Raw genomic sequence first — 18,928 nt, 5'->3', positions numbered from 1 at the left:
TTTGGGTAAAGGCAAACAATTAACACGGCCAGCCACCCCAAGGGTGAACTACCAAAGAATGAGTGGCAAACGGTGCCCTCTTACAGGAGAACATGCACGTAATGGATTGCACCTGCTTGGCTACATAAAAGGTATGATTTCCGTCCTTCTTTGCAATCTCATTAATAGATCATTTGTGATGTTCATCCTAGTTCGGACGGATACTTATAGATTAATAAAACCCCTTCCTTTCTACATTTTTCTACATTTGTGATTTCCTGAGATGGCAGGAAATTTAATTTTAAAAATTTCTTCGACAAAATCCATTTATTTAAGTCCCCCACCAGTACAAGCCTGCCTCCGCTCCCATCTTCCCATCTGCTCTCAGACTCACGCCGGGCTCGTTGGGGTTGGGAAAAGGCGGTGAGATAACGCGATCCCTCGCGGCGAGATAACGCGAGAGCCACAATTCCCTGCGTTCCCTGCGCCCTGGGCCCGGCAGCGGCTTCTTCCGGTCTGCAGGCTTCGGAAACCGAAAGGACTGTGCCTAGGACACCGCGCCGAGACCGATTCACCTTCACCTGTGCAGAGCGCCAGCTGACCCGAGGAGGAAGCCAGGCGAGCAGTGGAACATGAACGGAAGGGTGGATTATTTGGTCACTGAGGAAGAGATCAATCTTACGAGAGGACCCTCAGGTATGTGCGGGACTTGACTCGGAGCAGGGGACTTGAGGGTGTAATTGCAGAGCAGACATTTGTTTTGCTAACCCGGGTTTACCTGGCCTCGGAGCAAGCAGGCCCTAACCTCAAAGTTTCCTGTAAGCTTTCAGGCACGTAGGAAAAATCTTGGCATCCTTCGTTAGTCAGATAACGGGTCTGAGGACTTGGCTTCATAATCCAGTCGGTTTACCACATGCGTTCACAGCCTGGAAGGGATTCTGTCAGCTAACGGTGCTAGACAAAACGAGAAAAGTCCTGTTTCTAAGCCAGCATATCGCGGATACCATCCCCTTCCTACCTTTGTCTGCTCGATCCCTGTTTCTGAGGGACTAGTTACTTTTTTGCAAAAACATTCAAACTTGGTACTACTCCAGAATTGTTCAGGGTTTTTAATTTTTTGCTCTTTCATTTACAAAAACCAAAACGCTATTTCCTAGGCCCCATCTTCGGAGTATTGGATTCAGTATGGACTTTGGTTTTTGTCTTTTAAACTGAATACCTCATGTGGTTCAGATATAGCCAGATGCTCACTTACCTCTTTTCCGTGACACTTTATTACGCTGTGCTTTTGACATGACTACAACTGCCTTTTTTGAAGTTGGTTGCCTTTTCTATAAGGCGGTTTAATTTTTCCATTAGGAGTTTTAGATTTAGGATTACACTACCTAAGGCCAAATCTTTTATCTAGCCTCTTACTAGCTTTGTAACTGATGCAAGCCTTAATTTCTCCTCTATAAAATGGGAATGGTTATAGAATATACTCCTCTGTAAAATGGGAATGGTTATAGAATATACTCAGAGTGTTGAGAGTGAAATGAGTTAATCTCTGTAAAATATTTAGATTATTGTCTGACATGTGTAAAGCAGTGTTTTTGCTACTGTTGTTATTGTTAATGGATGCATGGCTAGGTGACAGTTAAGTCTTGCCAAATACTGTATTTCAAGTACCTCTAATCAAGTACTCTGAGTTCTCTGAAATGTCCTTTCATTCTTTTCTCATTGCCACTACCTAGAACCATCCGTCACCTTCTCTTATGTGGAATTTTGCAATAGTTTACTCACTACTAATAGATCATTCTTTATGAAACATGACTTTCAGAGTTATCCATATTTGTGTCTTCCTTCCTGTTGTTTAAAAAAAAGGGGGGGCAACAGGCAGTTGATCTTACATATAAGAGCATAGCATAACTTACTGCTTCTCCCAGATTAGATCCTTCCTAATCATTCAACATTCTACACAATTATAGATTGTATCTCATATATTGCCAAGGTCTTTGTTTTATCTCCTATCAATGAAAAGATGGAATGGCTATTATCCCTTGTTTTACAAATAAGGAAATCTTGACTTTTACATCATACAGCTCTTATGGGACAGATTTAAGAATTGGATCCAGGTCTGCATGACTTAAAAATCAAACTCTGAAACACTAGAGATAATTTTATTTTGTTTTGTTTTTGTTTTCTCACTGAAATCTCCTGTCTCTACTAGGAGGTTTTCTGATTTTTTAACAAAAATGTATATTTCAGCCAGGTATGTTAGTTTTAGGGTGTGGTGGCACACACATGTAATCCCGGTGGCTCTGGATTTTGAGACAGGAGGATCACAAGTTCAAAGCCAACCTAAGCAACTCAGTGAGGCCCTGTCTCTAATAAAATACAAAATTGGGCTGAGGATGTGGCTCAGTGGTTGAGTGCCCCTGAATTCAATCCCTGGTGCCCCCCCCCCATAAAATATATATTTTCTTTCTTTCTTTTTTTTTTTTTTTTTTGGCTAATGCTTTGTCTAGTGCATGACACAAAATAATCAGTAAATGACCAAACTGATATAATAGAATAACGTAATAGAATGTGTTTCAGTAAAAAGAACCAGCAAGAAGGTTTGTTTAAGCTTTTGCAAAGTCATAAACAGAATTCTCTAGTAGATAACAATTTGACAAAAAAAGGATGAGGTTGGACATAATGTGTTATAGTGATGGCTAGGAAATTAGCTTAGATACAATAAATAAGGGGAAGAAATAGGTGGAAAAACTCCACGGAACAGAAGAGCTCTGAAGATTAGTCTAAAGGTCAGAGCATGGTGGTGCATGCCTATAATCCCAGCAGCCTAGGAGGCTAAGCAGGAGGACCAGAAGTTCAAGTCAGCCTCAGCAACTTAGGCCCTAAGCAACTTAGGAAGAACTTGTCTCAAAATAAAATATAAAAAGGGCTGGGGGTGGGGTGGGGAGAAGAATTAGTCTAAAGGTCTTTTTAGAACAATCCTTAAGAATATCTAGCCATTATTTGGGGGAAACAGAAATGAAAGATAAGCGGACAGGTGCATCCCACTTTGTGGAGCCGTATGATTAAGTGGATTATATTCAAATAGTTGTGAAATTATTTATTGAGGGAAAGACAACTAAGATGATAGAAATGTTAGTTTTAGAAGACACAAAATTAAAGTAAAACTTTAAAATTTATTTACTGTTTGTTACATGTCTACATATGATTAGGAATTTTTGATAGTGAAGGACAAGAAATAATCCCTGTACAATAGGATATTTGTTAGTCAAAAGAAAATGAGGGGCTGGGGTTGTGGCTCAGTGGTAGAGTGCCTGCCTAGCACGACGTGTGAGGCCCTTAGTTTGATCCTCAGCACCACATAAAAATAAATGAATAAATAAATAAAGGTATTGTGTCTAACTGCAACTAAAAAATAAATATTTTTTTAAAAAAGAAAGAAAATGAGACTAAGCCAGGCAGGGCAGGCCTGTAATCTAAGTGGCTTGGGAGGTGGAGACAGGAGGATTGCCAGTTAGAGCTAGCCTCAGCAAAAGTTAAATGCTAAACAACTCAGTGAGACCCTTTCTCAAAATAAAATACAGAATAGGGATGGGGATGTGACTCAGTAGTTGAGTGCCCGAGTTTAATCCTCACTACAAAAAAAAAAAAAAAAAGAAAGAAAGAAAATGAGAATAAAAGTGTCACTGAAAAACAAAAATCAACTAAAGGTAAAAAAAACCCTGTATGGATGAAGTATTGTTAATTACTTAAATTGCAAGCATTAAATGTTTCAATCAGTAGGCAGAATGGAATAAAAAAGATCCAATGATATTCTGTTTGCAACAGATTCACTTTAGAACTAGAGACATGGGGCTGGGGATGTGGCTCAAGCAGTAGCGCGCTCGCCTAGCGTGCGTGTGGCCCGGGTTCGATCCTCAGCACCACATACAAAACGAAGATGTTGTGTCCACGGAGAACTAAGAAAAAATAAATATTAAAATTCTCTCTCTGTCCCCCTCTCTCTCTCACTCTCTTTAAAAAAAAAAAAGAACTAGAGACACAAATAGATTTATAATGAAAGAATGAAAAAGGATATTCCATTCAAAAGATTGCTGGAATGACTGTACTAATTTCACACAAAATAGATTTAATGTGAAAAAATTACAAGACACTCAGGGGCATTCCATAGTAAAATTTTTATTGGTTCTTTTTAGTTATACATGACAATAGAATTCATTTTGATATAATTATACAAGCGTGAAATATATCTTATTCTAGTTAGGATGTACATGTGTGATGTACATGATGGTGGGATTGATAATGGTGTATTCATATAAATACATAGGAAATTTGTTTTGGATTTATTGCATTGTCTTTCCTTTTATCCTCTCTCTTTCCTTTCTCCCTCTTTACCTTATCTACTGAACTTCTGTTTTCTCCTCTTTCCCCTTTATTGTGGTTAGTATACACATATCAGCAAAAACATTCAACCTTTGGTTTTTTAGGACTGGTTTATTTTACTTAGAATAGTTGTCTCCAGGTCCATCCATTTACTTAGAAATGTCATAAAGTCATTCTTCTTTATAACTGAGTAATACTCCATTGTGTATTTATACCACATTTTCTTTGTCCATTATCTGTTGAAGAGCATCTAGGTTGGTTCCATAGCTTAGTATTGTGAATTGTGCTGCTATAAACATTGATATAAACATCACTGATTTTAAATCTTTTGGATTTAAACCAGGTGTGAGATAAATGGGTCAAATGGTGGTTCTATTCCTATGTTTTGAGGAATCTCCATACTGCTTTCCAGAGTGGTTGTACCAATTTGCAGTCTCATTTAATGTGTGAGTGTACCTTTTTCCCCACATTCTTGCCAATATTTATTGTTACTTGTATTCCTGATAATTGCCATTCTGAGTGAGATAGAATGAGATAGAATCTCAGCATAGTTTTAATATGCATTTCTCCAACTTCTAGAGATGTTGAACATTTTTTCATGTATTTATTGACCATCTGTATTTCTTCTTTTGGAAGTATCTGTTTAGTACTTTGCCCATTTATTGATTGGGTTATTTGGTTGTTTTAGTTTGAGCTTTTTGAGTTCTTTGTATATCCTGGAAATTAATACCCTATCTGAGGTACAGGTGGCAAAGATTTTCTCTCATTCTGTAGGCTCTCTCTTCACACTCTTGATTGTTTCCTTTGCTGTGGAGAAGCTTTCTATTTTGCTATAATCCCATTTATTGATTATTGATTTTACTTCTTGCACTTTAGGAGTATTGTTAAGAAAGTCAGTTCCTGAGCTGACATGTTGGAGTGTGGGCCTACATTTTCTTCTAGTAGGTACAGGGTTTCTGGTCTAATTCCTAGGTCTTTGATCTACTTTGAGTTGAGTTTTGTGCAGGGTGAGAGATAGGGGTTAAATTTCATTTATGTAGGAATTTCTAGTTTTACCAGCACCGTTTTTTGAAGAGGCTATATTTTTTTCCAATATATGTTTTTAGCGCCTTTATCAAGTTTGAGGTAACTGTATTCTTGTGGGTTTGTCTCTGTGTCTTCTATTCTGTTCCATTGGTTGTCTTATCTGTTTTGGTACCAATGTCATACTGTTTTGTTACTATAGCTCTGTACTATAATTTAAGGTCTAGTACTGTGATGCCTCCTGCTTTGCTTTTCCTCACTAAGGATTGCTTTGGCTACTCTGGGCCTCTTAATTTTCCAGATGAGTTTCATGACTGCTTTTTTATTTATTTATATGAGGAATGTCATTGGAATTTTGATAAGAATTGCATTGAATCTGTAAAGCACTTTTGATAGTATGGCCATTTTGATATATTAATTCTGCTTCTTCAAGAATGTGGAGGGTCTTTCCATCTTCTGAGGTCTTCCTCAATTTCTTTCTTTGCTATTCTGAAGTTTTCATTGTAGAAGTTCTTTACCTCTTTTGTTAGCGTAATTCCCATGGGACTATTGTGAATGGAATAGTTTTCCTAATTTCTCTTTCAGCTATTTGTTGTAATATAGGAATGCAGTTGATTTTGGGGTGTTAATTTTGTATCCTGCTACTTTGCTGAATTCATTTATAAGTTCTAAAAGTTTTCTAGTGGAGTTTTTTGGGTCTTCTAAATATAAGATCATGTTGTCCACAAACACATATAGTTTGTGCTCTTCTTTTTCTGCTTGTGTCCCTTTAATTTCTTTCTTTTGCCTAATTGTTTCAGCTAGAGTTTCAAGGACTACATTGAATGGAAGAGGTAAAAGTGACCACCCTGTCTTGTTGCAGTTTTTAGAGGGAATGTGTTCAATTTTTCTCTGTTTAGAATGATGTCAATCTTGGATTTGTTGTATATAGCTTCTACAGTGTTTAACTATGTTCCTTTTTTAAAAAAAATGTTTATTTTTTAGTTCTAAGTGGACACAGTTTCTTTATTTCATTTTTTATGTGGTGCTGAGGATCAAACCCAGTGCCTCACACATATTAGGGGAGTGCCTTACCACTGAGCCACAATCCCAGCCCATGTTCCTTTTTCCCTATTTTTACATAATAATTATTAAAAAAATGAGTTCATCAGAAAGAATAATAACTGTAAACTTACATGCACTAAACAACAGAGTCCCAAAATACATGAAGCAAATGTTGAAGAATTGAAGGGAAAACAGATGATTTTACAGTAATAGTTAAATTTTAGTACTCCAGTTTTTAGTAATAGGACTATCAACAGATGAATAAAGAAATAGAGGACTGAACAACATTATCAACAAATAACAGACATACAGAACATTCCATCAAATAATGGCAGAATACCATTTCTCAATATATGATATTGGATTAACTAGACATTCATTTGCATAAGAATGAGTTTTATCCTTGCCTTATGCAATATATAAAAATTAAAAATTTATGAATACCTAAGTCCCTGTCTGATCTTATTTTCACCCTTCAAACCTAACCTCCACCTTGTATGTTCTTCCCTTTGAATATCTACTCTGATATGTCTTTACATGCACTTTGTAAACAGGTAGTAGTTTTGTATTTACTTATAATATGCTGTGAATATGACTACTAAACTCATAGAAGAAGAGATAGGAAAAATCTTCATGATTGGATTTGGTGATGATTTGTTGGGTATGATAGCAATTGCAAAGACAACAAAAGAAGAATAAGAAATAGGGCTTCATCAAACTTAAAAATGTTGTTCATCAAAGGCCATTATCAGGAGTATTAAAGATAATCTACAGAATCAGAGAAGATATTTATTATTTCTGATAATAATTAACAAGCAGAATATGTAAAGAACTCAAACTCAACAACAACAAAACAAATTAAAAATGAGCTAAGGACTTGAATAGACTTTCTCCATAGAAGATGTACAAGTGGCTGATAATCACATGAAAAACATAATCAACATCACTAGGCATTTGGGAAATGCAGATCAAAACCACAGTGGGATGCTACTTTACACCCACTGGGATGACTATTATAAAATAAATAACAAATCTTAAGAAAAATGTGGAGAAACTAGAACCCTATGCTTGCTAATAGGAATGTAAAATGGTACAACCACTGTGAAAAACAGTTTGGCAATTCCTTGTATCATAAAACATAGGATTACCCTGTTTTCTAATACTTCCACTTCTGTATATACCCAAAATAATTGAAAGCAGAGACTCAAACAGATGATTGCATACCAGTATTCATAGGAGTATTATTCATAGTAGCTAAAATGTGGAAATACTCCTAATGTCCCTTGACAAATTTTTAAAATTTGGTATATTTAATCAGTAGAATAATATTCAGCCATTAAAGGAAAGAGATTCTGATACATGCTATAATGTGGATGAATCTTAAAGACATTCTACTAAGTGAAATTAGACACAAAAGAGAATTATATTATTCCACTTATGAGATATATAGACAGAATACATAATAGAGGTTGCCAAGATGTGGAAGGAGGAGAGAATGAGGAGTTATTGTCTGATGGGTATAGAGGTGGGTATTTTTGTTTATTGGTTTTGTGAATGTGTGTGTGTGTCTTTGTGAAAATTCTGGATATGAATAGTGATGGTTATACAATATTGTGAATGTACTTAATGCCACAGAATTATATAATTAAAAGCCATTAAAACTATGAATTTTACATTAAGCATGTTTTACCATAATAAAGATTTTGTACCCAATAGTTTATTTGATGTCTGATGAAAATTAGTGGGATTGATTTTGTGGTAGAAAAAGTTTCCATGTAGACAGAAGGACAAACACAGTGTTTGTCAATCTAGTGCTCATAACTCAATTAGTGATTACAATCCTTGATGTTAATTGACTATTTTGTTTCATATTAATTATTTCTAGATTATATCCAGAACAACAGTTTGAACAGTTATTTTACTTTATAACTTTAAGACTTTATAGATAAGAATCTGAATGAAATGCAAGGTTTTTCCTTCTCTGACCTAAAGATAAGCAGTAGGGACCTACTACTATGACAAAACTCCAGTCTTTCTTCTGGAATATATTACTGATGGGGACTGTTCTCAACCACTATCTTAACATTGTTTTTTTCAGAGCTAGCTCAAAGACCAGCTGGCTCCCAAGATAGCAAGCAGTGCTTAAAAGACTTTTCTCTAAAATAGTACATTTTTCTACAAGGATACAGTATGGCAAAATGGTTAAAAGCTTAGACCTTGGCATCAAACACTCTTATTTGGAGTATTGGCTTCACCAAAAGCTTTATGACCTTTTGTAAATTTGCCTAATCACTCCATAACTCTTTTTTTTTGGGGGGGGGGTGGTACTGGGAATTGAACCCAGGGGCACTTAACCACTGAGTCACATCCCCAGTTATCTACCCTCACCTCCTGACCCTCACCCCTCTCTGTTTTTTTTTCTCTATTTTATTAGAGACAGGGTCTTGCTGAGTTGCTTAGGCCCCTGCTAAATTGCCTAGGCTGGCTTTGAATCCTCCTGCGCCACTGGGATTACAGGTGTGTGCCAATTGCACCAGCCTTCATAACTCATTTTTAAAATTCATCTGTATGGAAGTATAATGTATACTATATTACTTCATAGATATTAAATACTCAGCAAATATTAACTGTTGCTGTTGCTGTTGCCTTTACTTATTAATGGGCTCAAGGTCCAAACCTGTAGTCAGGAGGAGTCTAGAAGAATGTGTTTCTCATTTAGCTTTCCAAGGTTCTTCTACTAAACACACTTTCTTTTCCTCTCAATCCTCTAATGGTATCATTCTGTATCACCTGCAACCTTTCCTTTTTTGGGAATGTGTTTGGACTGCTCATCAAAATTAGAGACTGAGCAATCCATTTTAATTTTGTTATATTTTAAAATTTATTAGCATATTATAACTAGAGTTCACTAAGCAATATTTTTCATTCACTCGGTTTTTTAAAACATTTGCTGAATCCCAGTCTTTTCTTTCTCCTATTGGCCTTCATCCTTTTTGAACCTTAGATGTTGAGAGTAGATTAATTATATCCTTCAGCTCCACAACATGCTATTGTCATCAGTATATCTGTCTCTGGTCTTAGTTTTACCCTTCAAACCTAACCTCCACCTTGTATGTTCTTCCCTTTGAGTATCTACTCTGATATGTCTTTACATGCACTTTGTAAACAGGTAATAGTTTTGTATTTACTTAGGGGAAGATATTATGCTGTGAATATCAACATGACATTTTAAAACTACCCATTTTTTTAAAAATTATTTTTTAGCTGTTTTATTTATATGTGGTGCTGAGGATCTAACCCAGGGTCTCACGCATGCCAGGCAAGCACTCTACCACTGAGCCACAATTCCAGCCCCCTATCCATGTTATTTTAATATGATTATTAGTGCTTCTAACTTTTAACTGTATTTTAATCTGTTTTCCAAAAGATGAACATTTAAATCACTACCAGTTCCACACTACCACAAAATGTCCTGCAGTAAACACAGTTTTACATTAATATTTGTAGATGGGATGATAATGTGTGTCCAAACTGGGATGATTTTGAAATTGAAAAGGAACACTTAATAACACTGGGGCAGAAGGTGTATACTACGACTTCCAGACAAACTAGAGTATGTGAACACCTTATTCATGAAAGATTTTTCTAGAGTATAGCTAATAATTAGAAAATATGAATTGGATAGGCTTTCTCCTTCCAGTTGTTTCAGATTGGCATCTGTTCTAGTTTGTTGATAAAATGTGCTGGATGATTGTTGTAAATTTAAAATATCACCCTTGCCAGAAAATACTCCTAAAGGGGATTTCTAGGTCACAGGTTATAGACTACTTAATTTCAATAGTTTAAGTTCTAATGTAGTCTTTTCCTGTTTATAGGTGGGTGGACTTTTAAATCTGTCTAACCATTTTTCAGGAGTTCTCACATTTGTACTGTGTATTTATTCCTCCTCTTGCAGCAAAACTATATAGTTTTGGTAAGTAGCCATTACTAGTTTATTGATAACTACTCCTAGAACCTTACTCCAATATAACAACTACTGTGTGTTTTATAAAGATTTTTTTTCATATTTTATGTTATTGAGTCCTAGTATTACTCTTTGAGGTAGAGAGGGCAGAATTTTTAATCCTTGTTTTACAGAAAAGGAAGCTGAGGATCAGAGATAAACTGACTCACATTTCTGGTAAGTTATGGAGTTGAACTTGGAATCGTTTCTTTTATTTGCTTCTACAGTATTTAAAAGGGACAGGCAAAAAGATAAACTTCTGTTTGTGATTAAAACAGGGATTGTCCAGTTTAGCTTTGCCTTTTTCAGAACCTAACATAGTACCTGACATGTGGTAAATAACTCCTAGTTTTTATTAAACAAATAAACTGGGGATTATCTAGGGATACTCAGGGTCCAAGTTTAAATTTTTATTTTAATTTTAATACTGGGAATTGAACCCAGGGACTCCTGTGCATTTGTATGCTAGGCAAATGCTATCCTATTGAAGTATATCTTGAACCCCAGGTTTGAGTTGAAACACTGTTACTCAGTGTTGTGGAGACTTCCATTTATAGTAGCAAGGCTTTGAGTTATAGATGAGCTCAGTTCTGTAAACGTGGATGAAGAGGGCTTTACATCAGCCCAAGAGTTCTCATTTTAAGTGGTTTGGTTCATTTATGACAGAAGTTAGCAATGAGTTATAAATGTACCTATATAATGTGATATTAAGGGGTGGGTAGTAGAATATGCTTGTTTATAATAAGCCTCAGTAAGATTTCTTCTACTTATCTTCTTTTGGATACTGTTTTATTGCTTTAAATAACCTGTGGCAGAGTTCCTTCTCTTGCTAACTATTGTAATGCATTTGGCTACTTAATACTTTCTTTCTTTTCCCAAGATCCCTGGAGACAACAGCATTTTGGTGAGACTCCAACCATACTGAGGATGTTGGATTTCATTGAAAGATTTTCTGTAAATAGTTTGTCCCAGGATTGGGACAGGCTGATTGGCCTCATCCCCCTTACCCAAACCTGCTATTGTTTTGAAGTCATTTCAGAGCCTTCCATAATCTGGATCTGTCTACCTTTTCACTTCATCTCAAGTTATAAGAACCTCCCTAACGCCCCCATCTTCTATGATACAAATTAAGAGTATATCTTTCATCCTACCAACAGGGAAAACTTTTTAGAAAGCCCACGTATTTTCTCTTTTTAAGTATGTGTTTTCACATTTTCTTTATCCATTAATCTGTTTTCTTAAACAGATACTTAAAGAGAGGCTAGTAGTATAAAGGTGTCTATGCCTATTCCTTCCGGTTGTACCAATGCATTTTGTTAATTTTAATTGTTTCCAAATTATCTCCTTTCTCTTTCTCTCTGTACTGTGGCCCTACCAACCAGTAGTTAACATAAAGAAGCCCCTAAAGGAGTTTCAGAGTTTCTTTTTCCTATTTTTTTTTTCCTTCCACTTTTTTTTTTTTTTTTTTTTTGGTACTGAGGATTGAACCTAGCGGTGCTTAACCACTGAGCCACATCCCCTACCCCCCATCCCCGCTTTTTTAAAATTCAGAGATAGGGCCTCACTAAGTTGCTGAGGCTTGCTTTGAACTCATGATCCTTCTGCCTCAACCTCCCAAGCCACCAGGATTACAGGTGCGCATGGTGGTGCCTGGCATCTCCACATTTTTTATTGTTGCATTATAATTGTACATATTGATGGGATTTGTTGTTGCATATTTGTACATGCACACAATATAACAACATGATTTTGCCAATATCATTCCCCTGCATTCCCCCCTTCCCTCCCTGCCTTCTATCCCTTGGTTGCTTTCCTCTACTGATCTTTTGATTTTTAGGGGTCCACTCTGACCTTTGATTTCCTTTTTTCCCCTCTAGTTTCCACATATGAGAGAAAACATACAACGCGTAACTTTCTGAGTTTAACTTATTTTACTTAACATGATGGTTTCTAGTTTGATTCATTTTCCTACAAATGCCATAATTTCTTTTTTCTTTATTGTTGAATAAAACTCCTTTGTTATATATCACATTTTCTTTATCCATTCATCTGTTGATGGACACCTAGGCTGATTGAATAGTTTGGCTATTTTGAATTATATCTTCTTTTCTTAAATGCATAGGTAAAATCCCTTTATGACAATGGTTTCTATAGAGTGAAATTCTTTCTACAGCTTAGTGGTTGGTCCATTGAAACGGCACTTTGTTAGCTTGCTAGCTTTGTTAGCTCAGCTAGCTTGTTAGCTTGCTTGCTTTCTGTATTTTATTGTAATAAGAACAGTTAAATCTACCCTGTTGACATATTTTGAAGTGTCTGGATCTGTCTACCTTTTCACTTCATCTCAAGTTATCAGAACCTCCCCAACACCCCCATCTTCTATGATACAAATTAAGGCTGTATCTTTCATCCTACTAACAGGGTACTTAATATTGTATTATTAAGTGGGATTTGGAGGGGCTGAGGTCTCTCAGTTAGTGTGGGCAGTGCTGGAATTTGAACACATCCCTAGCACTTCCTTACATTGCATTTTGCGTGTGTGTGTGTGTGAGAGCAGCTTTCAAAGTTAAACTTGTGTCTATCTGTAAGCACAATGTTCTATACCAGATCTCTAGAACTCATTCATTTTGCATAACTAAAATTTTATACCCATCCAAAATAAACTCATAGAAATGAAGAATAGAATAGTGTTTTCCAGGAACTAGAGGTTTGGGAGATGGGCAGTCGGTAGTCAGTAGGGAATCAGTTTTATCTAAAGTGAATAAAATTTGGTCATGACTATACCCAAGTATGTGGTTATTTGTACTTGAGATTAAAAACAAAAAAAAGGGGGGGAGGATTTTGGTTCTATGTCTACCATGAAGCATCAGTTACCTTTCTGGTTTTGAGGTTTCCTACCAAAACCTATCCACTGACCTCCTCCCATAACACAAAATGGAAAATAATAAATGAAATTCCCTAGATCACTTCTTCCAAAACTGCCATATACAAATTCTCCAGAATCTTGAGAGAAGTATGGAGAGGAAGTTATGGTTGGAAATCTCTTTCTCAATTAAGAACAATTCATTTCATAATTGGTTAAAAGCTTAGGTTCTTATGAACGAAGCTAATCCTGTTACATTAATACTAGAAATGCCAGGAATGCCATCAACAGGATCAAAATCAACTGTGAGCAGAACCACTTAACATCTTACAGGAATGACTATATTCTTTAATTGTATGTAGATCTTTCTGAATGTATTCAACAGGTCATCTTGATCTCTGTGTTTGTATTTTCAGTCCTACCTGACCTGAGTGGGCAATTTGGTATTCTTGACCTTAACTCTTGAACTTAACCGACCTTGTTTATGACTATTGTAGCTGCCTCACAGTCTGACTTACCAGCCTCTCCTCCCCTAGGCCTTTTCTTTCTCTGTACTTCTCTAATCCCTTTTCTTTCTTCTTCACCCCCATCTCCTTCATTCCTCCATGATTTTCTCAGGGCTGGGCTTCAACATCGTCGGTGGGACAGATCAACAGCAAGTCTCCAATGACAGTGGCATCTACGTCAGCCGCATCAAAGAGAATGGGGCTGCCGCCCTGGATGGGCGGCTCCAGGAGGGTGATAAGATCCTCTCGGTGAGAACTGGCTTCTTCCTCCTTTGCTGTACTTTGCTCCGTAGTTCTTAGGTCTTACCCTAACCCCTTTCTTAGAAAGATTGCTGCCTACCTTTTTGGATCTGGAAATATCCAGATTATATAGTTGAATGGGACAAACCTTGCTCAGTCTTCCAGCTCTACCATTGGGCTTGGAGGATAATATGATCTTTGGTTGATAGACATGGCAAATTAAACCCATAATATGAAGTTACTTGCCCAAGTTCCAAAAATCACAAATCAGAGAGAGGTGAAGGACTGGTGTGGGGAAGAGATTTAAAACCCACAATTTTCATCATTTTTCCAATATTTTATTACCTCTCTTTTGCTAAAAATTAAAAAATGAATTTGTATTTTTTGGGGGATTGTTAGCCTCTATAAATTGATTTAGTTTCAAAGAAGAAAAGCAGGAATTCAGTGTATTTTCTTACTCATTATAGACTCAGAACTCTTTCTTACCCATTATAAAGATGAAAAATTGGAATGCAGTTTAATTTTGCTATCTTATCAACTGTGCTCCCATTTCATCCTGCTAACCCAGTATCAAAATAAATTAGACTTAGCCTATAGTAAATCAGAATACTGGCAAAATAAGAATTTTAAAACTATTAAAATGCACAGCATGCATCTGGCCTCACTTTTCATTTCTGTTCCCCATCATTGGCTATAGTATCACAGTATCTCAGTTGTGAGAGAGGTAGGAAGGTTAGGTGATTTTTTTTTTTTTGTCTGTTTTTGTTTTGTTTTTGGTGATTCTGGGGATTGAAACCAGGACTTTTTGCAGGCTAGACAAGCACTCTGCCAACTGAGCTATATCCTCAGCCTGGTTAGGTGATTTTGTAGATTTTTTTTTTTTTTTTTTTAGTTAAACTCCAGGGCTAGCTAAAAAATAACCAGCTAATTACTAGTTGTAAATGATACAGTTGATTGTTATAAAGAATGGAAGAGTGTTGTGGGGGGTAAGTTTTACATTCTTTGGAGTTAGAGGGGGCTTCAAAGGGCTAGACAAAAATAAATAGAAATTTGAACTAGTTTCGTTCTTTATGGAAAAAGAAAAAGAAAAAGCCCCTACTTTCTTCTTCACTTGGGCCATAGATTATGAGCCCATGGTCCGAAGAGGAGAAAACTTTTTCTTTCTCTTGTGAATGAGGCACAAAAGTTAAGTTGGGAAGAGGCTGAAATAGATGGATGTAATTTAGGTTAAGAGAAATCTTGATTAAAAAATTAGTCTAAGAGACTTAATTTTGAATCTGCCTCTATAAGAAAGGTATATCCCTTTAAAGACTTTGTTGTAGCTTTGTTTAGAACTTTCCCTTTTGAATTATATCTCATGCAGTTCAGTTGAATAGTGATTAAAGGACATATGTGGGAAGTCTCCTGGTCCTCTGAGTTATTAGACACTTCTTTGCATTCCAGCCCATTTTTTAGTAATATGTGTAGGCAGAGATACAAAGAAAAGAGAATGTCCACCTCTTCTTCACTTGATATCTGAATATTCAAGAGATCAGGCTCAGCAGTAGTTCTGAATACCTCTTCAAGAAAGCTTTATGACTCCACTTAGTCCCCAGAAAATCTAAAATAACTAAAAAATGTTTTTTAAAAAATGTGTCCTGATCCAGAATGTAAATATAATCTCATGGATGGCTTTATTTCAGTCCATCTCACTGTTTTTACTGTGTCCTAGCCCATTAAACTTCTCCTAGGTGCTGTTTATTAACCTTGTAAGATGGAGACAGGGATAATCTACCTTTCATCTCAAATGTATATTGAAGAGTTTAGAAGCACATGATGTCCTATGGCTCCCCAGAGAAAGACATCCTAAAAACTGTGAATCAACTTGGCAATGGTACAGTAAGGAAAAAGAGTGGGTGGTTAAAATAAAGTTATAGCATGTAGGTAGGATCTATGAGGTTTAGTAATTTGAAACACAAATCACAATCTCAAACAGGCTCTGTGGTTAAAGAAAGACTTGAATAATAAAGAGGTTAAGAAGAGAACTATAGTATTTGAAAAGCTTTGGTTAAATGTAGATCATTGCAAAATGAAAACAGTGAGAAGTTTTTAAGCATTAAATGACAAGTAGCATTTTTAGAACTTTAGACCTAATCTTTTTTTAAAAAATATTATCTTTATTGGCTATATGATATTTCTTTCTTTCTTTCTTTTTTTTTTTTTTTTTTTTTTTTTGATACTGGGAATTGAACTCAGGGGCACTCAACCTCTAAGCCACACCTCCAGCCCTATCTTGTAAAATTTATTTAGAGACAGGATCTCACTGAATTCCTTCATTCTTTGCTAAGTTGCTGAGGCTGGCTTTGAACTCTTGATCCTCCTGTCTCAGCCTCTGAAGTCGCTGGGTGTACAGGTGTGTGCCACTATGCCTGGCAGACTTAATCTTGTTTAATATTATAATAACCCTATGAGGTGGATATTAATATTATAATAACCCTATTTCACTGCTAGGGAAACTGAGGCTTGATGAAGTCAAGCAGCTTGCCTAAGGCCACACAAATAATAAGTGTTGGGGAACTAAAACTGTGGTCTGTCCAAACTTGAAGTCTCTGTTCTTACCTTGTGTGCCCGTGTGGTCAGTTAACAGTAGATGGTAATTAGTCTCTAGAAGATGGACTTATTGGAAGGCCTCTGAAGTTTTAAAATAGGGCTGGGGGGTAGTGATGGATAGTGAGAGATTACTATCAAAGAAAGAAAAGTAGATGATTAAAAAACTCAGCTTATCTAACTTTAAAATTTATAGTACATAAGATTTTACTTTATCAAAACACATGTTGAAAAAGAGAAGGGAAAATGTCGGGACAGAATGGCAGAAATAGAAAACAGGTATGCAGGAAATAAGACAGAAAAAGATGGAGACATGTAAGAGGAGAGGGCAGCATATTCTCTCTAGCTAGGTCTGCATTCCTTTGACTTCAATTTCCCATCTAAGTTTGCTCCAAAATTTTCTCTGTAGATCCCTTAAGAAACACTGTGGAACAGTTTCTGTTACCTCACTCATCCATGGCATCAATTTCCTCTCTATGCTTAAGTTAACCCATTAGGCCATAACCATGAAATGGTTTCATCTTTTTAGCTTCCTTTAATGTACTTACATATTCATTTATTGTTGGCTTTGATGTCTCTATGAATGACTTTAAATTATTAGCACATATTTCCTTAATTTTTTTTTTTTAGTTGTAGATGGACACAATACCTTTACTTTATTTATTTTTATGTGGTGCTGAGGATTGAACCCAGTGCCACACACATACTAGGCAAGTGCTTTACCACTGAGCCACAATCCCAGCTCCAGTATATTTCCATTTTTTAATGGATTTTTCTATTCTCCTGATATGGGTTATTTTTCCATGTTTTAAAATGGGCCTCACTTTTTTCTAATAACTTTTGTGAGATAATCAAATTAAAAATATGTTCCTTGGCACACATCCATTTTAGATAACTAATATAAGTATCATTCAGTGACCTGTAAATTTTTTGAGTTATTGACTATCTTTTTATTCTTTCCAAATAATACCCACATATTTTCTTGATTTCAAGTTCTAAAATTGAATAATTGCATGTTATATCATGTAGTGCCCTCTTTTCTCATCAAAAAGTAAAATTTAATTTTTTATGATTGCTATGTATGATTTCAACTAAAAAAGAAGAAAATTTTAAAACTAATCAATGTTAAATAATTTTTTAAAGGTTGTGTTGTATGGGAAACAAAAATAGTTATTAGTAATGGAAGAAAAGACCTGAACTTAACATGAAGGCTGGAAATTCCTTCCTTCCTTATTTATTTATTTAAGTGTGTGTGTGTGTGTGTGTGTGTGTGTGTGTGTGTGTGTGTTGATGAGGATGGTTTCATATTAGAACAGGTTACCATGGAAGCTGGAGAAATTTTCTTTTTTGCTTAAAAGTAAAACAAGAGTAAACTCTCTGATGATTCTTATTTCCTCTGTCTGCGTAATGAAAGGAGGTAGATAGCTAATAATAGTGGATCTTCTGTAAATTCTCAATATTTTTTATGAAATTCAGGGTGATGCAGCTGGTTTATTACACTGCATAGATGCATGCTCCTCTTTAACCAAACCATTTATAAAACAAAATAGTATAGACTGGGCCATTAGCCAACTGCATTTCATATTCTGTTCAAGTATAAGTCAATTGGGTGAAAGAAAGAATTGGTTAGTTACCATTTATCAATTATTGTATTTGATGGCCTTTCAAGCATATGTCGGGGCTGTGGAAAGTTACAAAGAAGATGAAAGTCTGGTCTCCATTTAGATTAGCAATTGGGGAATGACCTAGCAGAAACCCCATCTAGTTAGCTATACAGACATTGAAATATATAGACAAAGTGCCTCTACAGAAGAGTCTCTCTTCTTATCTCTGAATCTCTAGCACTGAGGCTTGTTATAGCTGGCACAGGTTAAAGATCTAACTTAGTTGTTCAGTTAGTGAATCATTCCATTATAACATACTGACTCTTTTGGTTGGGCCTGACTAATTGGATTTAAATAACTTTTTTTTTTTATTCTCTCAACTTTGACGAAAAAAGAGACAAAAATGTGGTTTCAGGATCTTGATAAAAATATCCACAGTATTGTCTAAGATTGATGCTCATTAAATTGGGCTCATTCTTTCTTTATGGCCCCACATCTATCCTGTAGTGAGAGCTCCTGTTTTGGATTATCCTGAGGCAATTTGAAATTCTGAATCATCCAAGAAAACTAATTTTAGCTTAGTTTATTTCCTAAAGCAAAAATAGGAAGCACATCTAGCACAGTAGTTTGCCAGTAGTCAGAGTTAAAGCAAAAATTTTGTGTTAACCCATCAGTTATTAATTAGAACACCACCATCCTGATT

General features: G+C 35.9%; 1 protein-coding gene across 4 annotated transcripts in view; it reads left to right on the top strand.

The window, feature by feature from the left end:
- Nucleotides 1-469: 469 nt before the first annotated feature.
- Nucleotides 470-18,928, top strand: part of Synj2bp (synaptojanin 2 binding protein) — a 32,266-nt gene continuing 13,807 nt past the window's right edge. For 2 of the 4 annotated variants that reach the window (XR_013439002.1, XM_078050131.1), the window contains exons 1-3: nucleotides 7,741-7,951; nucleotides 10,564-10,606; nucleotides 13,908-14,044. Coding sequence is in view for 3 of the 4 variants with exons in the window: in XM_078050131.1 (XP_077906257.1) it covers nucleotides 7,904-7,951; nucleotides 10,564-10,606; nucleotides 13,908-14,044 (228 nt within the window). In the remaining variant the exon portion in view is untranslated. Of the gene's footprint in view, nucleotides 676-4,999; nucleotides 7,952-10,563; nucleotides 10,607-13,907; nucleotides 14,045-18,928 lie in introns of those variants that run through there. The other 2 variants (XM_078050132.1, XM_005322849.4) reach the window with 2 other exon arrangements.

The sequence above is a fragment of the Ictidomys tridecemlineatus genome, chromosome 5 (genome assembly GCF_052094955.1).
Source record: "Ictidomys tridecemlineatus isolate mIctTri1 chromosome 5, mIctTri1.hap1, whole genome shotgun sequence".
Lineage (NCBI taxonomy): Eukaryota > Metazoa > Chordata > Mammalia > Rodentia > Sciuridae > Ictidomys > Ictidomys tridecemlineatus.
Note: the sequence above shows the minus strand (reverse complement) of the source record. Positions and strands in the feature narration are given on the sequence as shown.